Here is a 22130-nt window from a genome sequence, read left to right as displayed (position 1 = left end):
GGATCCAGGTTCAATTCCTGTGTGTCAATGACTGTATGGAGTTTGCACATTCTCCCTGTGTCTGCATGGGTTTCCTCTGGGAGCCCTGGTTTCTTTCCGCATCCAAAGATGTGTGGGGTAGGTGGATTGACCACGCTAAATTGTCAGTCGTATCCAGGGGTGTGTAAGTTAGGTGGATTAGGCACGGGAAATGCCAGGTTACAGGGAAAGGGTAGGAGCAGTGTGGACTTGGTGAGCTGAATGGCCAGTTTCCACACTGTAGGGATTCTATGATGCTATGATATGGGCCATATTTCTCAGGTTGGGGTTAGACATCAAGGCAGCAGTCAGTGATTGTGTTTGCTGGACAATTCACAGGTACCAGCCTCTTGCAAACACCCTTGGCCTGTAGGAATGAGGCTGCTGATAGACAAAAGCTGGTGCAAAAAAGGGTCCATGTTCCCCTTTATGAAAATCTCTGACTAACCCATCCGTAAGTATAGCACTGTACATGCTTTGACAAGGCCTTCTGTTTACTAGACCAGAGAGCTCCTACTGATAAGGTTGCAGTGCCAGGCCAGTTCAGTCAGGCAGATCCAAGCTATGTAAGCATGGTGCTGTGCCCCTTGCAATCTCTGTTGCTGAAGAGCATGTGTTGGATTATCCTATTAATATACTCCTTGTTATGCAGTGTGGCTAAAGATCTCATTATTATACTCTTCATTACCCTGGTGTGGATAATGATCCCATTAATATGATCCCATTAATAGCTCCATTTTGGCAGCAGCAGTGGGAACGGTGAGAGCGAGGACCGGGGGCTGCCGGGAGGTAAGTTTCCCATTTACATACTTACCTTGTGGAAGCAACGGCTTCCATTTTTTGCAGCAGCAGTGGGAACAGTGAAAGCAAGGACCACGGGGCTACTGAGAAGGTAAGTTCTTCATTTTGGCAGCGGAGCTGAGTGGGAACGGTTGAATTGCGCTCTGGGAAGGTGAGTGAACTGATATATTTGGGCTAGATAATAAAATGTGAGGCTGGATGAACACAGCAGGCCAAGCAGCATCTCAGGAGCACAAAAGCTGACGTTTCGGGCCTAGACCCTCTCTGATGAAGGGTCTAGGCCCGAAACGTCAGCTTTTGTGCTCCTGAGATGCTGCTTGGCCTGCTGTGTTCATCCAGCCTCACATTTCATTATCTTGGAATTCTCCAGCATCTGCAGTTCCCATTATCTCTGATATATTTGGGCAATGGCTACATGTGCAGGAAGTGTGTCCAGCTGCAGTTCTTGTTAGACCGCATGATGGCTCTGGAGCTGCAGATGGACTCACTTTGGAGCATCCGCAATGCTGAGAAAGTCGTGGACAGCACGTTTAGCAAATTGGTCACACCGCAGATTAGGATTGCTGAGGGAGAAAGGGAATGGGTAACCAAAAGGCAGCAAAAAAGCAGGAAGGCAGTGCAGGTATCCCCTGCTTATCTCCCGCCAAAACAGGCTTACCGTTTTGGATACTGTTGGGGGAGATGGCTCTCCAAGGGGAGCCAGCGGTAGCCAGGTTCATGGCACCTTGGCTGTCTCTGCTGTACAGAAGGGCGGGAAAAAGAGTGGAAGGGCTTTAGTCATAGGGGATTCAATTGTAAGGGGAGTAGATAGGTGATTCTGTGGTGGAAAACAAGACTCACAAATGGTATGTTGCCTCCCAGGTGCATGGGTCAGAGATGTCTTGGATCGACTGCAGGACATTCTGAACGGGGAGGGCGAACAGCCAGCTGTGGTGGTGCATATAGGCACAAATGATATAGGTAATAAACGGAATGAGGTCTTACAAGCAGAATTTAGGGAGTTAGGAGGTAAGTTTAAAAAGTAGGACATCAGAGGTAGTAATCTCAGGATTGTTACCTGTGCCACATGCTAGTCAGAGTAGAAATGAAAGAATAGGCAGGATAAATGAGTGTCTTAAGAGATTGTGCAGGAGGGAGGTGTTCAGATTTTTGAGACATTGGGACCAGTTCTAGAGGAGGTGGGACAATTACAAATCGGACAGTCTATACCTGGGCAGGACTACAACCAGCATCCAAGGGGATGCTTTTGCTGATGTTGTTGGGGAGGGTTTAAACTAATGTGGCAGGAGGATGGGAACCAAATGAAGAGATCACTGGACAGTAAGGATGAACACAAAGGGACATGTAGTCTGAAGTGCATTTGTTTTAATGCGAGGAGTGTAGTAGGTAAGGCAGATGAACTTAAGGCTTAGGTTAGTATCTGGGAGTATGATGTTATTGCTATTACTGAGACATAATTGAGAAAGGGCAAGATTGCCAACTAAATATCCCAGGATGTAGATGCTCCAGGCGGGATAGAGAGGAAGATAAAAGGGATGGATGAGTTGCATTACTGGTCAAAGAGAATATCACAGCTGTGCTGAAGGAGGACACTATGGAGGACTCGAGCAGTGAGGCAATATGGGCAGAGTTCAGAAAGAGCAAGGGTGTGGGAACAATGTTGGGGCTGTACTATAGGCCTCCCAACAGTGAGCGTGAGATAGATGGAGAAGGACTGCAGGGTGCAATGGAACAGAAGGATTTGGGAGTCCGCATGCTTGAATCACATAAAGCTAGCAGCCAAGTTCAGCAGGAAATAGAGAAGGCAAATGGAATCCTGGCCTTTGTTTCGAAAAGAAATAGAATAGCAAACATTCCTTACTTTTTTATAAAACTTCCTATTCATTCAAAGGAACTTATTCCTTAAATCCTGTACCTAGGTAGGAGGAAACTATGGAGGACTTGAGCAGTGAGGCAATACGGGCAGAGTTCAGAAATAGCAAGGGTGTGGGAACAATGTTGGGGCTGTACTATAGGCCTCCCAACAGCAAGCGTGAGATAGAGGTACAAATATGTAGATGGATTGTGGAAAGATGTAAGTGCAACAGGGTGGTGGTGATGGGAGATTTTAATTTTCCCGACATTGACTGGGATTCACTTGGTGTTAGGGGTTTAGATGGAGCAGAATTTGTAAGGAACATCCAGGAGAGTTTCTAGAGCAGTATGTAAAGAGTCCAATTCAGGAAGGGGCATACTGGACTTGGTGTTGGGGAATGAGCCTGGCCAGGTGGTTGAAGTTTCAGTAGGGGATTGCTTTGGGAATAGTGATCACAATTCCGTAAGTTTTATAATACTCATGGCCAAAGATGAGAGTGATCCTAAAGGAAGAGTGTTAAATTGGGGGAAGGCCAATGTGGATTGGCAGCAGCTGTTTGAGGGTAAATCCACATTTGATATGTGGGAGGCTTTTAAAGAGAGGTTGATTAGAGTGCAGGACAGACATGTCCCTGTGAAAATGAAGGATAGAAAGGGCAAGATTAGGGAACCATGGATGACAGGTGAAATTACAGGAAAAAGGAAGCATACATAAGGCCTAGGTGACTGAAAACAGACAAAGCTTTGGAAGAATATTGGGAAAGTAGTACCAATCTGAAACGAGGAATTAAGAGGGCTAAAAGGGGTCATGAAATATCTTTAGCAAACAGGGTTAAGGAAAATCCCAAAGTCTTAAGGACAAAGGAGAAAATAAGTGAGATTCTTAATCAGTACTTTGCGTTGGTATTCACTGAGGAGAGTGACATGGCAAATGTTGAGGTTAGGGATAGAGTTAGGGATTTGATTGCTCTAGATCAAGTTGGCTTAAGGAGCGGGGGTGGGCGGGAAGTGTTGCATACTCTAAAAGGCATTAGGGTGAACAAGTCCCCAGGTCCGGATGGGATCTATCCCAGGTTAATAAGGGAAGTGAGAGAGGAAATAGCTGGGGCCTTAACAGATATCTTTGCACAGCTTTGAGCATGGGTGAGGTCCTGGAGGACTGAAGAATTGCTAATGTTGTCCCCTTGTTTAAGTAGGGTAGCAAGGATACTTCAGGTAATTATAGACTGGTGAGCCTGACGTCAGTGGTGGGAAAGCTGCTGGAGAAGATACTGAGGGATAGGATTTATTTACACTTGGAAGAAAATGGGCTTATTAGTGATAGGCAGCATGGTTTTGTGCAGGGAAAGTCATGTCTTACCAAGTTGATAGAATTCTTTGAGGAAGTGACAAAGTTGATAGATGAGGGAAGGGCTGTAGATGTCATATACATGGACTTCAGTAAGGCGTTTGATAAGTTTCCCCATGAAGTTGCATGGGGTCCAGGGTGTACTAACTAGCTGGATAGAGAACTGGCTGGGCAACAGAAGACTGAGAATTGTAGTGGAAGGGAGTTTCTCAAAGTGAAGAACTGTGACCAGTGGTGTTCCACAGAGATCCATGTTGGGACCACTGTTGTTTGTGATATACATAAATGACCTGGAGGAAGGTATAGATGGTCTGATTCACACGTTTGCAGATGACACGAAAATTGGTAGAGTAGCAGTTAGTGAAGGGGACTGTCGGAGAATGCAGCAGAATATAGATAGATTGGAGAGTTGAGCAGAGAAATGGCAGATGGAGTTCAGCCTAGGCAAATGGGAGGTGATGCATTTTGGAAGATTGAATTCAAGAGCGAACTATACAGCAAATGGAAAAGGCTTGGGAAAAACTGATGCACAGAGAGATCTGGGCATTCAGGTCCATTGTACCCTGGCAGTGACAATGCAGGTTGATAGATTGGTCAAGAAGGCATATGGCTTGCTTTCATTCATCGGATGGGGCATTGCGTACAAGTGATGGCAGGAAAAACTTCTTCACCCAGAGAGTGGTGGATATATGGAATGCTCTGCCCCAGAAGGCAGTGGAGGCCAACTCTCTGGATGCTTTCAAGAAAGAGATAGACAGAGCTCTTAAAGATAGTGGAATCAAGGGTTATGGGGATAAGGCAGAAACAGGATACTGATTGTGGATGATCAGCCATGATCATAATGAATGGTGGTGCTGGCTCGAAGGGCCGAATGGCCTACTCCAGCACCTATTGTTTATTGTCTCTTGTCATGTTACAGTTGTATAGGACTTTGGTTCAACCACATTTGGAATACTGTGTACAGTTCTGGTTGCCACATTACCAAAAAGATGTGGATGCTTTGGAGAGGGTGCAGAGGAGGTTCACAAGGATGTTGCCTGGTATGGAGGGCGCTAGCTATGAAGAGAGGTTGAGTAGTTAAGGATTATTTACATTAGAAAAACAAAGGTTGAGGGTGGTCCTGATTGAGGTCTACAAAATCATGAGAGGTATAGACACGGTGGATAGCAAGAAGCTTTTCCCAGAGTGGGGGACTCAATTACTCAGGGTCATGATTTCAAGGTGAGAGGGGAAAAGGGAGATATGCATGGAAAGTTCTTTACAAAGAAGGTGGTGTGTGCCTGGAACGCGTTGCCAGCGGTCGTGGTAGTGGAGGGCACGATAGAATCATTTAAGGTCTATCTAGGCAGGGAGCAGAGGGATACAGATCCTTGGAAAATAGGCGCCAGGTTTAGATAAAGGATCTGGATTGGTGCAGGCTTGGAGGGCCAAAGGGCCTGTTCCTGTGCTGTAATTTTCTTTGTTTTTTGTTCTTTGTTCTTTGTTCTAATATACTTGCCATTACCCCAATGTGGATAGTGACCTCATTCAATGCTCCCCATTACACCAGTGTGGAAAATGACTCCATTATTATATACCCTATTATCCCAGTATGGATGATGATCCCATTGTTATATTCCCCTTTACCCCTATGTGGACAATGATCCCATTATTATGTTCCCTGTTACCCTTTGTGTGGATAATCGTCCTATTTGCTATAATACTCTCTATTACCCCAGTGTGGGTAGGTCGTGGATCAGCTATGATGTCACTGAAAAGTGGAAGTGGCTTTTAAACGGTTTTTAATTTTGAGTGTGAGCAGGTGTGGCTGAATTACCTTGGGTTAGACCAGAAGACATAGGAGCAGAATTAGCCATTTGGCCCAATGGCTCTTCTCTGCCATTTGATCCTGGCTTTCTCAACCTTATTGCCTTCTCTCCATAACCTTTGATTCCTCTTACTAATCAAGAACCTATCTCTCTCTGTCTTAAATACACTTAATAAGTTCCATAGTCAGCACCATCTGTGAGAAAATTTCCTCAACTCTATTTTAAATGTACAATCCTTGTTTTGAAACAGTGACTGTAGTTTTATATTGGCCCCCAAGAGGAAACATTCTTTCTCCATCCTACTTAGTTTCCTCAGGATCTGATATGTTTGAATCAGATTGTCTCTTATTCTTCTAAACTCTAGCCATTACAAGCCTAGCCTGACCAACCTTTTTTCTTAAGCTAATCCGAAAAGATTCTGTCTCAGAAGGATGCCAAAGCTTTGGAGAGGGTCCGGTGATGGTTCATTAAAATGGTGCCAGGGTGGGTCATAGTGTCATTGTCACAGTGTCATACAGCATGGAAACAGACCATTCGGTTCAACCAGTCCATGCCCAACATAATCCTAAACTAAATTAGCCCCACTGCCGCCTCCTGGCCCCCATCCCTCCAAATCCTTCCTATTCATATATCAATCCAAATCTCTTTTAAATGTTGTAATTGTACCTGCATCCACCACTTCCTCAGGAATTTCATTCCACATGCAAACCACCTTCTGTGTAAAAGAAAAAATTGCCTCTCATGCTTTTTTAAAAAATGTCTTTCTTCTTATCTTAAAATGTTTCCCCTAGTCTTGAAATCCCCCATCATAGGGAAAAGATAACTACCATATGCCTCCCATTATTTTATAAACTTCTATCAGGTTGCTTCTCAACCGCCTACATTCCAGTGCAAAAAGTCCCAGCTTATCCAGCCTTTCTTTATAACCCGAACCTTCCATACGCAGAAACATCCTGATAAATTTCTTCTGAACCCTCTCCAGCTTAATAATATCCTTTCTATAATGGGGCTACCAGAACTGGACAATATTCCTGAAGAGGCCTCACTAATGTGCTGTGCAACTTCTAAATAAGGTTTGAGAGGGGTAGCTTGAATAAGTCGGGAGAAACAATTTCTATGCTAATTAGATTATGATCCAAAAGTCAGAAATTTTCAAGTAATTTGTCAATGATTAGAATTGCTGAAGAAAACTGGTTGTATGTGGGAAGAGGACTAATTTGTAGATTCATGGGGAAACACTAGGGCATGGGACACAATTGGACAGTATTTTCAGAGAGATGGCGCATTCTTTATTGGTCAAATGAACTCCAGTGGTTCAGGGAGATTCTATGATTCTGTGATCTGCTTCATCCCCTGCCACATTCTCACTATTCTCTGGACAGAGGGTATGCTCCTGAGGCCCCTCTTTGACCTGTCCATTTCCCCATAAGTTTAGGTTGTTAGACAATCTCCTGTTGGTGCTTCTCACTTTCAACCTCTTGGGTTCTGGGCTCAGTTATACATTTTTTTTCTTTATTCATTCACAGGATGAGGGCATTGCTGGCCAGGCAGCAATTATTGCCCATCCCTAATTCTCAAAGGGCAGTTAAGAGTCAACCATGTTGCTGTGGGTCTGGAGCCGCATGTAGGCCAGACCAGGTAAGGATGGCAGTTTCCTTCCCTAAAGGACATGAGTAAACCAGCTGGGTTTTTCCAACGAATGCCAAGGGCTCACAGACATCATTAGAGTCCATTCCAGATATTTAGTGAATTCAAATTCCACCATCTTCCATGGCAGGATTGGAACCCGGTCCCCAAAATATTTTTTGGGTCTCTGGCTTAACAGTCCAGCAATAAAACCACAAGGGTGTCACCTCCCCTCACCTAAAATGAAATTACGCCTTTGATTTCATGGCCCCACAGTCTTGGGCCTGTACCTGAGCCCCATTCCTAATGCATGCAGGCTGCTCATCTACTCTGGGACCTACCCCACACACTGGACTCTGCTCTAAGACTCACCACACTAGCTCCAGCTGCAGCCTTGCATACGTGCTAACTTCCTGCTAATTTGGGACACTCGTTATTGAGCAGGAGTCAGTGAGGATGCAAGAGACATACCGAGCTTTTTGTGACAAGGCAAGCCTCACAGGGGTAATATCACATTTCTCTGAAACCATGACAGCCGCCCAGGCTTATTGGCTCTTAATGATAGATGGCAGGTCTCCTTGACGATGTTCCCTTGACACTGTAGAGTGTGTGTTATTTTAGGAAGTGACCGGATTGGACTGCTAAGGCTGGGAGCTCCCTGTGGAGCCCCAGTTGGGGATTTCTGTGCCCAGTGTGTAACCGAGTCCCTCAGTCAAAGAACGTTCCTGATCTATATCAGGCAGGGCTAACTGTGCAGTGGGTGGTTGTCAGATCAGACTGCGGTGGCCACGTCTCTCAGCCTAATGCAAGAACACCTGCTTGGCCGAACCAAGAGGAATGTGAGGGACAGCAGCTGGAGAGGGAGAAAGACTTGATCCAGGCAACAACAACTTTAATTTATACAGCTTTTGCCACAATAAAATGTCCTGAGCAACATTATAAAGCAAAATGTCTCGCTACAATGAACAAAGAGAGATTACAATAAAGAGGCAGGTTTGAAGGAACGTTTGAGAGGAAGAAAGAGAGAAAATGTAAGATTTAAGGAGGGGGTTACCAAGCTCAGTGTCTTAGCTGCTGAAGGTACTGCTCTCAACGTTGGAGCCATTAGAGACAGGATGGAACAGGCCAGAGTACAAGGATCTCCGAGGGTTGTGGAGTTAGAGATTACAGGATAGTGAAGGGAGTATGGTCATGGAGAAATTTGAAAACAAAGACAGGTATTTTTAAATAGAGGTATTGCTTGACTGGGAGGCATTGTCAGACAGCGACAAGTCTGGGAGTTGAGATCTGGAGAGTTTCTGACGATATAGGGAGACAGTGCCCTTGATAGTTATGTAACTGGCTCGGGTGTGCCATCGCAGTTCCTTGTGTTTGCTTTCTGTCTGAATGAGCTTTCAGACTGCATCTGTCATCTTGCAATTTCCAGCACAGCCAGCTCTTGCCAACAAGAGGCATTAGGCTGTGATCAGGTGATAGCATGCTATGAAATGGGAGAGCTAGGAGGGGGTGGGGAGGGTGATACAAACTTGATATAACCTCCTTCAAGCACAACACACAATCTAAAAATCAAAAGGGTGTGCAGACGTGCTGACCTGATGGTTTGCAGCTTATGTGGCTTTCTCTGCACTACAAACACGATATACTGAGCCCAACCCAGTCAGCTGGCAGGGGGCCAGAAAGAGGACAGAGATTCCTCTCTGGTCAAGGTAGTTTGCGTCCAAGGGGGTATGTGGGCTAGCTGTGTCCACAGATTTAAGTCTAAATCCTGTGTTTGTGTACTGTATTAAGTGATCATTGGCTATCAAGGTCAGGAGGAATCCTGTCATTGCTGTTGGAAGGCTTTGTGAGGACAGGTACTTGATGTGCTTTGTCGTTTTCTGCATGTTAATCCACATAACATATGCCAGAGAGAGTTGTGTTCTTGTTGAATCAGATACCTTGACATTTATGAGTAATATTTACTATTTGTGGAGCCAATGTCCAGCGATATTGCTGCAAAACAAATAATCCAGATGACCAAGTAATATTTCTTGAGTGAAGGAAATCTGTTGTTATTACCTGGTTGGGTCTCCATGTGTCTTTCACGCACAGCGATGTGATTGACTTTTAAATGCCCTCTGGGCAATTAGGGATGGCCAATAAATGCTGCCTAGGCAGTGATGCCCTCATCCCTTTAATGAATTAAAAAAAGAAGTTAGTGACACCCACATCCCATGAATGAATTTTTAAAAAAATTATGGTTAGAATGTCAAAGACTTATATACATATTCTGGGTTCTGTGCTTATTGATGTTACTAATCATTACAAACACTATACTGAACCCATGATACTGGCTCCATTAAAAACAGACTGAAGCTAGTATGGGTGCCTTTATACAGGATAAAAAGCAGTAGCGCATGCCTATCAGCTTGAAGGCAATTTCTGCCAATTTGGATGAAAGTTTAACAGTCCCATTTTTGGTTCTGATAGAGACTGAAGGACAAAGAGGGGCACTAGAATACCTTAATATTGCCAACCAGCTGCCTTAAAAGTATAGACCTATCTGTTCTGGAATCTGCACTTTAATGTACGAAGTGTGGACCAAGATGGGGTCAAGGCATGAGATTGGCTGTCTCGGGATTGTACGCCTGCAGAGAGATTGCTGTAGAGAAGATCTCAGAATCAGAGAATTATTAGAAGGAGGATATTTGTCCCACTGTAACTGCACTAGATGCATTTCTACCCTTTTATGTTGTGTTTCTCTGCTGCTAGGCGTGGCGGTGCAAGTTCAGCCAGAAGTCCCAGTACACATTGGGATTGAGAGCGAGAAGTGGCTGTGCCTGGGGATTCCACCCAGTGCTGAGATGGTACCTCTGAGGTACACCGTGTGTGTCAGTGACAGCCTCACAGCAGTCCACCAGCAAGTTGGAAGAATGACCCCTGCAGCTCTCCCAGACACTGGCGTCTTACAGTAAGGCAACAATTTGAAACTTCTCATCACCTTGAGTACACCTCCTGTGATTTGAATGTTCACAGTTTTATTTAATTACAACTACTTTTCTCTTCAGAATAAAAGCATCAAGCACTTTTGGTTTTTTAGAAGGCAGTAGGGTATGCATATCAGGTTGAAGGCGGTTTCTGCCAATATGGGTGAAAGTTTAATAGTCCCTTTTTTGGTTCTGATAGAGACTGAAGGACAAAGAGGGGGTCTAGAGATTAAACAGCAAGCAGAACTGGGGACCACTGAATGTAGCAGGTATAAAAGCAGAATACTGCGGATGTTGGAAATCTGAAATTAAAACAGAAACACTCAGCCAAATAAGGAAGAGTTCAGGTTCCAGATCTTTCAGCACTTTGCTAATGATCTAAAACGTCAGAAGTCACAACACCAGGTTTTAGTCCAACAGGTTTATTTGAAATCACAAGCTTTCGGAGCATAGACCCTTCATCAAGTGAAGTGAGAGAAGCACCCAGAACGTAGAATTTACAGGCAGAGGGAGATCAAGGGCAGAGAGATCAAAAGACCATATAAATGGTATCAGTGGAGTGCTGAATAATAAGTCCCTGTAGGTGATCCGGAGTGTCAGATGGTGTGAGTAAAGCATCAACAATTGAATAACAAATGAAAGGATGACCTACAATTTGATTAAATGAGACAGGGAGATAATTGCAAAAGATTTAAAATAAGGTGTTGCTGGAGACAAACTAAATGACTGGAGTAGAAGAAAGCTTCTATAACATGTTTAGGATAGAAGCTAGAGAAGTACAGCTTTGTGAAGTTATCAGTAGGCTTGTGGTAGAGTGAGATACTGAGGTGTCCATCCCTGATGGAAATACATGTGTTCAAGAATGAGATTGATTTTAAAGAGTAGACAATGGTAAGTCTGAAGGTGGGATGATACATGTTCATATCTCAAAGTAGTTGTTTCAGTGATTCCTTGCTATGAGTCCAAAGGAAGAAAATGTCATCAATGTATCTGGTGTATAGTGTTGGTTGGAGGTTCTGTGCAGCAAAGAATCTTGCTCCAACATGTGCGTGAAAATTTTAGCATATTGAGGTGCAAGTTTGGTCCCTATGGCTGTTCTGTATGTTTGGATAAAGAACTAGTTGTCAAAGGTGAAGACGTTGTGGTCGAGGATGAAGCGATTAAGTTGTAGGATGTCAATTTCTGGACACTTCCACCCTAAATGTGTTAAAGAAGCCATCCCCTACTCCAGAGATAATAGGAACTGCAGATGCTAGAGAATCTGAGATAACAAGGTGTAGAGCTGATTAAACACAGCAGGCCAAGCAGCATCAGAGGAGCAGGAAGGCTGATGTTTCAGACCTGATGAAGGGCCTAGGCCTGAAATGTCAGCCTTCCTGCTCCTCTGATGCTGTTTGGCCCGCTGTGTTTATCCAGCTCTACACCTTGTTATCCCATCCCCTATTCCAGTCATTTGGTTTGTCTCCAGCACCACCATATTTTGAATTTTCTGTAATTATCTCTCTGCTTCATTTAATCAGATTGTAGGCCATTCCTTCACTTGGTATTCAGCTTGTTGCCAATCCTCCACCATCACCCTTTGCCTTCAATTTGCAAGCCAATGATGGATCCAATTTGCCTTGGATGTCCCTCCGAAGTCTGTCTGTGTCATCCTCACAATTTCCCTTCCCTCCTACCAATGATGTTAGCCATAATCTTGGCCAATGTGCATTCACTTCCCTCAACTAAGTTATTTATATATTTCGTAAATAATTGTAGCCCCAGTAATGATCCCTGTGGTATCCCACTAGTTACAGGTTGCCATTGCTGAAGATGCCCCTTTTTTTCCAACTTTGACCTCTGTTGGTAATCCAAGCCACTATACATGCTAATATATTACCCCAGTACAATGGGGGCTATCTTACTAAGTAGCCTAATGTACACTTACTTATCAAATACCTTCTAAAAGTCCAAACATATGACATGCATTACTTCCCATCAATCTATCCTGGTTATTACCACTTCAAAGAGTTCCAGTATATTTGTTAGCCAAAATTTCCCCTTCATGAAGCCATGCTGATTCTGCTTGATCATATTGTGTATTTTTAAATGCTCTGCTATTATATCCTTTATAATAGACTCAAACATTTTCTAAGTAACAGACATTAAGCTAACTTGGCCTATAGTTAACCATGTTTTGTCTCCTTCCCTTTTTTTAACAAAGAAAGGGTGTCCCTTGATTAACTTGTCAGTATTTGATATTTACAAGAGTATTTTGAATTTCTTCTTAGCCACTGAACTATTCTCATTATTTACTTATGACCAGTGGTATGTCACATGTGCTGGAACCCTTGTTACTTGTTATGTACATTAACAACTTGGATGTGAATGTAGATTATATGATTAGTTTGCAGACAGCACAAAATTGGTGGTTTTGTTGTTAGTGAGGAGGATGGACTGACTACAGTCTGATATTGATCAACGGTAAACTGGCAGAGCAATGGCAGATGGAATTTAATCCTGCCAAATGTGAGGTGATGTATTTTGGGAGGTCTAATAAGGGAAGGATTTACACAATGAATGGTAGGTGTCTTGAGAGTACTGAGGAACAAAGGGACCTTGGTGTACAAGCCCATAGATCATGAGGGTGTCAGCCAGGTAGATAGGATGGTGAAGAAGGTATGTGGTATGCTTGCTTTCATTAGCCAGGTTGTAGAATATAGGAGCAAGGAAGTCTTGTTACAACTTGATAAAACATTGGTTAGGCCACAGACCCTTCCTTCTGAGGAAGGGTCACCAGACCTGAAACATTAACTCTGTGCTCCCTAAGAGGGTGGTGGAGGCAGGTCCTGTTGCGACATTTGAGAAACATCTGGATGAGCACTTAAAATGCCAGGGCATTGTAGGCTATGGGCCAAATGCAAATGTGATTATTGAAGTTTGGTGTTTGTTGGTCTGCATAGACATAGTGGGCCAAAGACCTTGTATGACTCTAAATAGACAGGTTAAGCAAATAGAGAAAGGCTTTAGAAAGAACCGAGGGATTTGAGAGTCCTTGCCCATAGATACAACAGATCAAGCATCCAAGTTCAGCAGGCAACAAGGAATGTAAATGAAATGTTGTTCTATTATTTCAAAGGGACTGGAGTACACAAGTAATGTTGCTGAAACACTACATGGCGCTATTCAGACTGCAGCTGGATCCCTTATCTAAAGAAAGATATATTGGTATTGGAGGCAGTCCAAAGAAGGTTCAATAGGCTGATACTAGGTATGAAGGGACTGTTTTATAAGGAGAGGTGAGTATTTTGAACCTCAACTCATTGCAAGTTAGAAGAATGAGAAGTGACATTATTGAGATATAGAAGATTCTTAGTGGATTTGACGGGGTAAATGAGGGTAAGGTATTTTCCCCTCGAGGCATACTCTAGGAGCAGAGTGTATAATGTCAGAATCTGTGGAATTTATTACTGTGGAGGGCTGCTGAGGCTGGGTCATTAAGTATATTCAAAGCTGATATGAACAGATTTTCAATTAGTGAGGGAATCAAGAATTATGGGGAAAAAGCAGGAAAGTGGACTTGAGGATTATCAGATTAGCGGTGATCTAATTGAAAGGTGGAGAATACTCATTGACCTGAATGACTGACTTCTACTTCTGAAGTTTATGGGAGGATGCACTGATAGTGACTGAAAAGGCTGATGACAGCATGCACACTACATGAACTGTGAGCTAAGAGACAGGGTTTTGGGATGAAGGGTTGACTTTCACATTGCAGGGAAGGATTGCAGTGATGTTTTGTTACGATCAGCACTGGGACCACTGCTGTTTATGCTACATATTAATAATGTGAAGATGCTGGTGTTGGACTGGGGTGGAAAAGTCAGGAGGTACATGACACCAGGTTATAGTCCAACAAGTTAATTTGAAATCACAAGCTTTCAGAGTGCTTCACATGGTGAAGAAACAGAGCTTTGAAAGCTTGTGATTAATATTTAATGTAGAGAAATAGGAAGTGATAAATTTTGGCCAGAAAGATGAAGAAGCAATATGACTAAATGGTATAATTTTAAAAAAGTGACAATACAATCTGAAATGGCTGTGTATTTAAAAAAAACACTACTGCACTCCCCTCTCCCAACTCCCCTCACTCCCCCCACATTTACCGACCCTCACCTTCCCTCACTCTCTCACCGCCCTCCCTCACTCTCCCACCACTCACCCCTGCTCAGTCTCACTTCCTCCCTCACTCTCCCACTGCTCTTCCCTACTCAGTCCCACTCCATCCCTCACTCTCCTCGTTCCCTGCCCACTCTCTGGCACCCTCCACCACATTGTCAACCCCCTCCACTGCTCTCCCTGACTTCCCTCACTGTCCATGACTCCCCCACTTCTGCTCTCTCTCACTCACCCCCGCAGCTCTTCCTCACTCCTCCCACTCCCTTCCCCAACCCACTCTCTTTTCTAGTCTGCACTTTCTTTCTCAGCCCCTCCCGCTGTCAAGTGAGGTTTAGAAATTTGGTGGCTAACTGGGTGTTAGGGAGAAAGTAGATGCTGATTTTGGAGTGATCTCTCTTTGTTTCCAGTCCTCTCTTTCCCTGTTGCCCTCTCTGCTGATGAGGTGTTTTTATATATTTTTGATGGTGAATGTTTCTTTGCTCCTCCTGACTGCAGGTTTCCATTCTGGAGATTACAGAAAGCTGCTGATATTGTTCCAAAACTCGAGCACAACCTCAGATCATTGTCCAACAAACTGAAGCAGCATCAGCTGGGAGACGGTGTCCTCGATCTCACTGAGCAACACACACAGCTACTATTTGCAGAGGTATGAAAGTGATTCCACCAGACCCAGGCCCCAGGTGAGCTCCCCAAGCTCATTCAAGCTTTGTTCGTTCCAGAAAGGATAGCCCCAAATCGTTTAGTTCAGCTAAGGAGGGATGAACTGGTTCCTCTTTGTTATTCATCCACCCTTCAATTGGTCATTACAAGTTTAATTTACAAAGGATCCCTCTCTTGTGGATCCTTTTTTCACAGACTCGAGTTGAATCATTTTTAATAGGAATCAATTTAACCAGACTTCTTGAATTCTCAGAACAGCGAATTTATAAATGACTAAATATTAGAAGTAGTAGTAATACAACAAGCACACGCTCAGATTACAAATGAAGTCGTTTTCCAAAAAACAAATAAAGTTAAAAGATATATAGTTCAATCTCTAATTCCTTTGTGAAGAAGAGATGGAAGAGTGATTATAGTGGCTTTTACCAGTAACCTTGACATTAGTAGTTGCACCATTGGTTTAAAGATTCTCAGCTTTGCATGTCAATTGAAAATCTTTGTCTTGGTTCCTTTCGACAGTGGCTAGCTGTTGGCACTTAGAGTGACTGGTTGGCCTTCTCCTTTCTTTACTTGCATTGCAAAGCTGTTTAATGGCTGCCTTCAACACTATGAACATAACAGCAGACTTGGATATTAAGGCACAAACATATGCAGACCTTAGGTTAAAAACTTACACTTAATCCCCTGACCCTGTATATTCCTGAAAAGGAAAAATGGAAATTTGTCTCACTCAAATGACTGTCTTTTCTCCTGTCGTTTTTGCACTCACACGCTCATCGGAGATTAAATCGCAGTTTGTAGTGCATGTCTTTTAATTCATCCTTTTGAAACTTCCTTGACACTGTCGTCCGTTCTTGGACACATTGTTTATGTATTAAAAAGACTTTACCCAAGCGATCTTGTCAGTGAGATAGACATAGGGACAGAATTAGCATTCAACTTGATTTTATTCACAAAATATTCCTTATTAAAACACCATGTGAGTATTTCCCAAATTCCCATGGTATTTACTCTCCATCTAGCTCCAAATATCTGAGAAAGGATATTACCTGCAGCAATCCCTGTGTTTGAGCTGGGCCATTGGAACCTCATTCCTCTCCGACATAGGGTTGGTTTTCTACCTTGAAGGCAAGGCTCACTGGTCAGGGCAGATCTTCTCCTAGGTCATATTGGGTTGCTGAATGCTCTTGCTGTGAGTCTTCGTGTGGGTTCCATATGTGTGGTTTTATCTCCCTCAGCCCGGACCTTCCAGAATGTTCTGTGGCGTTTGGCCAGTGGAGTCATGACTAGGGCTTAAAGCTTCCAATGGGGTAGTGCCAGCATCCTTCACTGTTGCCATGTTGAGGAGGTGTAAAGTGCATTGGCTGGAAGTTAAGATGCCAGAATGTCTGTTCAATACTTCTTCAATACACACCCCTTGGGCTGGTCTTAACTGGTTCACTTCGAACCTTTGTGACTTCTTTAACCTTGGTTTCCACTGTCATGTGTAGTCAATAGCTGCTGGCTGCTATTTAATTTAGTTTGGCAACATTTCTGTCAAACCTGATTTCTCCACTGAGGGTCAACTTAGAATGTCCAATTTTCGCCCGTGGTCATTTGACCACAGTTTCTCCAGTTAATCATTAAAGCATCCGTTGGAAATAGAATCACAGTCTTGTGTAGGCATGTAGCAAGTCTCAGATGGATAGCCTAACTCCCTGGGTATCTGGGTTCCCTATTGTTTGTGGACAGTAGTACTCTATAAAATGAATTTCTTCCTTATGCACATCAATAATACTAATACAGACAATGTAGAAACAACTGAATAAATAAGTTGAGAATTAGCCAGTATTTACAATCACTAGCTCACCATCATTGCGTTTAGTAGCATTTGATAAAATTCCAACTGCACAACAATTTACATCATCCTGTCACGACAGAATCTAGATGAATTAATTTCTTGGTTTCTGCTGGAACAGCATAGATTGGTTTCTGGATGAGTTCCTCCTTCTAGCAGATGACTTTCACAGGATTAAGTGATAGATTGCAGTAAACAGGATGAACAACACAGCAAGGTGTAATAGGGCACGTACACAAGGTGCCTCTGCATGTTTGAGCACCACACCTAGAAGTCATCCCACCAGTTAGTCAGAGATAATGGGAACTGCAGATGCTGGAGAATCCAAGATAACAAAGTGTGAAGCTGGTTGAACACAGCAGGCCAAGCAGCATCTTAGGAGCACAAAAGCTGACATTTTGGGCCTAGACCCTTTATCAGAGAGGGGGATAGGGAGACAGCTCTGAAATAAATAGGGAGAGAGGGGGAGGCGGACCGAAGGTGGATAGAGGAGAAGATAGGTGGAGAGGAGAGTATGGGTAGGGAGGGGATGGGTCATTCCCGGGAGGTCGGACAGATCAAGGAGGTGGGATGAGATTAGTAAGTGGGAAATGGAGGTGCGGCTTGAGGTGGGAGGAGGGGATAGGTGAGAGGAAGAACAGGTTAGGGAGGCGGGACGAGCTGGGCTGGTTTTGGGATGCAGCGGGGGAAGGGGAGATTTTGAAACTTGTGAAGTCCACATTGATACCATTGGGTTGCAGGGTTCCCAAGTGGAATTTGAGTTGCTGTTCCTGCAACCTTCGGGTGGCATCATTGTGGCATTGCAGGAGGTCCAGGATGGACATGTCGTCTAAGGAATGGGAGGGGAAGTTAAAATGGTTCACGACTGGGAGATGCAGTTGTTTATTGCAAACCGAGTGGAGGTGTTCTGCAAAGCGGTCCCCAAGCCTCCGCTTGGTTTCCCCAATGTAGAGGAAGCCACAATGGGTACAGTGGATACAGTATACCACATTGTCAGATGTGCAGGTGAACATCTGCTTGATTTCAGAACCCTCTCCCCACCTCCCTCTCTGATGAAGGGCCTAGGCCTGAAACGTCAGCTTTTGTACTCCTAAGATGCTGCTTGGCCTGCTGTGTTCATCCAGCTTCACAATCAGGTAGTCACTTTGGGTTCCCTGATACCCTTTTGAATTCGCTCTGTCTGCTGAATAGCAGTAACAGCAACTTTATGTGCTTTTGCCAATTTTGTTTGGACCTGCTGTAATTTTTCTGTTCAGGTTTCAATACCAGTGTTATTTATTCCAATAATCTGCTAAAGTTAGTCAGAGTTCATCACTGGCATTGATAAAATTCTGACTCCTGCTGTGGATATCTGTGAAGTCAATTAGGCCTAGCCTGGCTGGGATGTGTGGCCTAATACAAATGGTAATTTTGGATATTACATGTGAAGATACTATGTTTTCGGGAAGTTGTGATGCAGTATTTTCCCTTGACCTACATGATACCCTGGTGATGTCAGTGTTCAGGCTCCGGATCTCCAACAGTACAACTTAGAATGGCATTTGTGTGTAAACCATATGAGGCATGTTCATTTGAAAATACAGGGTAGTTACTCACAACTTCTTTTGTCTACTGACATTAATCCAGAATGGCACATGCGAGGCTTCCCTCTTTCTCAACAGCAGAGGAAAAGGTGCTGTTGTATTCTAACCCTGAGTCCCCTTCGGATAATGTTGATGTTTTGTCTTTTCCCACTTCTGCCACCGCCACAATCCCTTAACTCTGACAATTGTGGTTTTTGTCCCTTCATGACTGTAAACATCATGGCATTGATAAATCACTTCATTTTGATCTTGCACCAGTACCACATACCACAGTCCATCTTTGAGAACAAGATCTTGGTACTTAACCTCTCCTCATACTTGCTATTCGAGGTGGGGATTGTTCAGTCCTGTATTTGCTTTAACTCAATGTCACTGCTCTTAGCCTGGACCAGATTCTTGGTCTGGCTCATAGCTTTTTGTTCTAGAATGGAGGCTGCCATGGATCTCCTTCATGGATTCATTGCTGAGCCAATTTATTTTCCCAGTTGGGGAAGTTTGTTGGTGGGTCCAATTTTAATTCATGGCTTTGGGCAGTTTGGAGAATATGTTATCCCTAAGTTGTGAGTTCATTTCTGGCTGGAAGGAGTTCCCACCTTCCCTGCGTTGGCATAGTGGCTCAGTGGTTAGCGCTGCCTCACAGTGCCATGGATCCGGGTTCAATACCATCTGTGGGCGACTGTCATTGTAAAGTTTACACATTCTCTGTATCTTCATGGTTTTCCTCTGGTTGCTCTGCTTTCCTCCCACAGTCCAAAGATGTGCAGCTAGGTGGATTGGCCATTCTAAATTGCCCATAATGTTCAGGGATGGGTCTGAGTGGGATGCTCTCAGGGTTAGTGTGGACTTGTTGGGCCAATGGGACTATTTCCACACTGTAGGGATATTATGATTGTACAATCTATAATTCTATGTTTCAGCAGTAGTTCGGTGATGCTTTCCCATCTGCTAAGACGAACCTTCTGTCTCCCCACAGTGGTAGGAAGTCGGTCAAGCTATTTTAGACATGCATGCTGCCTGAATGTCCATCTTCTGGGATGTTTATCAGGATGGCTGACTACATAAGTCTCAGCGGCCAGTCTGGCAGCCTGAGCTCTCATTTTATTGGAGAGCTTCAACATTAACTCTCTTACAGAATTCGCTTCTGTGGTTCTCCTATTAACAGAACTGTTTTGTGGAAGGATCACTTGACCCGAAACCTTAACTCTGACTTCTGCTCATAGATGCTGCCAGGCCTGCTCAGCTTTTCCAGCAATTTTTATTTTTGTCTCTGATTTACACCCTCTGCGGTTCTTTTAGTTTTTATTTGATTATTCAGTGGTACTGCTCTGTCTGGAGCTTAATGTGACCATCATTGCTAAGTTGTATTGGTTTCTTACAGCTTTATTTCCCCATCTGAATCTCCAAGCCCAGATCCCTCTCCAGGGGTGGGATTGGGGGGTGGGGAGCAAAATAAAAATGAGGATACTGGTCACCTAGAAGTTCCAATTTGAGGTATACAAGATACATTGGGCCAGTATGCATTAATCACAGCATTTTTTCCAGGCCTCCCTGTGTCAGGCCTGAGAAAGAAAAGTAGCAAAACATGCAAATGGCACATGATCCATTCATTACACCTCAAAATGGAGATCTAGTACATTAATTTCCAAGTATGACTCTTTCTACCCTCCAGGCCTCTCTCTGAGGTTAACCATTTTTGATTTACTAGCCCTCTCATGATTTGGAGAAATAACTGGAGTTCTGCACAGCTAGGTTTTCGTAAGAACAAGTGAGTGGTGAGGGAAGTGGAATGGTCAGACATCGAGTGCTGTCTGGTAGTGATAGACTTGTGATCTCAACTAACATCAATGGTGGTTGGGAGGCAGTAACCCCATGCTCCAGGAACAGCTGGACTCAGGATCAACAGAAGGTCAAAGAAAAGCCTCGACTGTAAACACACTGAATGCTGAGGCCAGGGATTTTCACACTTCTCTAATCCTTGGAACAGATGTTCTCACTCATTAGCATTTAGTCTGTGCACTGGAGCCTACACATGGCTGTTTGAAGCCATGAACCAGCTGGGAGCTGATACAGCCTCTGGGCTCTTCGCAAGATTGGCACTCTGCCCAAGTCCGTTCCTGATCAAAGTTTCAAATGGCTTAAGGAATGCTTGGCCTGCTGGCTGATGTAATGGATTCTCTGAATGTTTCCGACACTGCTTGATTCAATTCCCATCCCCCATCTACCTGTTGTCCTTGTTCCAACAGCTCAATGTGCCTCCTCAGCTGAGTCCGCACTTGGAGTGCACAGGGGCCAAGGGCAGGGTATAAGTCTGTATGTGGGCCTTTGTCAGTTAGAGAACCAACAGACCAAGGCATCCAGTGGTACAGTCTGCCCCACTGAGTTGGCATGGACTACGCAGGACAGGGCTAGTTTGTAGGATAACCTGATTCTCAGAAATCGAAGCTCACGGCCATTGAAAAACCTTGAGAAGGCAAGGCTATGTGATGATGCACATGTTGAACTACAAATGGCTGAAGTCTGCAGCAACGGCAGTTGAAGGTCAGAGGTCATGTGGTAACCTCTCTCTCCAGTTAGAATTGATAATCCAAAAGGCAACATCTAGGTGGATTGATTGTACTTACACTCCAGTACTATTGATCCTACACATGATTTGTGAACCGTTATATTGTGAAAGATGTATATTTATTGGTTTGATCATAAATTTCCATGTCTGTACATAGAGGCTTTTCTTTTGGAATTTACAAGGCTAGTATATTGGCAATTGCCTCATGTCAATCTTAACTAATAATGAACAATACCAGTTTTCTCAAGATAAATGATTAGAATTTTTGCAAATGCTTTGTATGGTGTGATGACATTCATATTTTCCACAGAATTGTGTGTAATGTGTTCAACAATGTTATTGTGGTTGTTGACAAACCAGCACAAGAAATCACTTTATGTACATGCCTCTGGTATGATTCAAGATTATCTTTATTGTAATTTATAGATGCACCTTGTGTCATGGTTACATATATTTTTATGTGAAAATATAATCTGAAAAATGTTACGTTACAGTGAATGAACTTGTTTTTACAAGGTGAAGATCAAATCCAGAACTGTGAAATGTTCAATTATTGGTTACGCAATGTCATGTAACTTCTGATGCAGCTGGGTTCAATACTTTTGAGGCATACACTGACAGCTGGGTGAAAACAAAGTGCCTAACAACAACTCTTGGAGTTAGGTTGCTGTCATTCAGAAAACTAAGAAAAGGAGAGTTGAACTGAGATCTGTAGAAGGCTTAAAAACTAAGACTGGTCTGTCTACTGAGATAACAAGGTGTAGGGCTGGATGAACACAGCAGGCCAAGCAGCGTCTGCTCCTCTGATGCTGCTTGGCCTGCTGTGTTCATCCAGTTCTACACCTTGTTATCTCAGATTTTCCAGCATCTGCAGTTCCTTGTATCTGCAGAAGTCTGTCTACTTCCCT

The 22130-nt window shown here is 43.7% G+C and overlaps 1 protein-coding gene across 2 annotated transcripts in view; it reads left to right on the top strand.

The window, feature by feature from the left end:
- The window catches only part of si:ch211-236l14.4 (SITS-binding protein), a 74557-nt gene that overhangs the window by 32768 nt on the left and 19659 nt on the right, over window positions 1-22130 (top strand). For both annotated transcript variants that reach the window (XM_048545788.2, XM_048545787.2), the window contains exons 3-4: window positions 10207-10405; window positions 15075-15225. In XM_048545788.2, the coding sequence (XP_048401745.1) occupies window positions 10207-10405; window positions 15075-15225 (350 nt within the window). The remainder of the gene's footprint in view (window positions 1-10206; window positions 10406-15074; window positions 15226-22130) is intronic.

The sequence above is a fragment of the Stegostoma tigrinum genome, chromosome 17 (genome assembly GCF_030684315.1).
Source record: "Stegostoma tigrinum isolate sSteTig4 chromosome 17, sSteTig4.hap1, whole genome shotgun sequence".
Classification (NCBI taxonomy): domain Eukaryota; kingdom Metazoa; phylum Chordata; class Chondrichthyes; order Orectolobiformes; family Stegostomatidae; genus Stegostoma; species Stegostoma tigrinum.
Note: the sequence above shows the minus strand (reverse complement) of the source record. Positions and strands in the feature narration are given on the sequence as shown.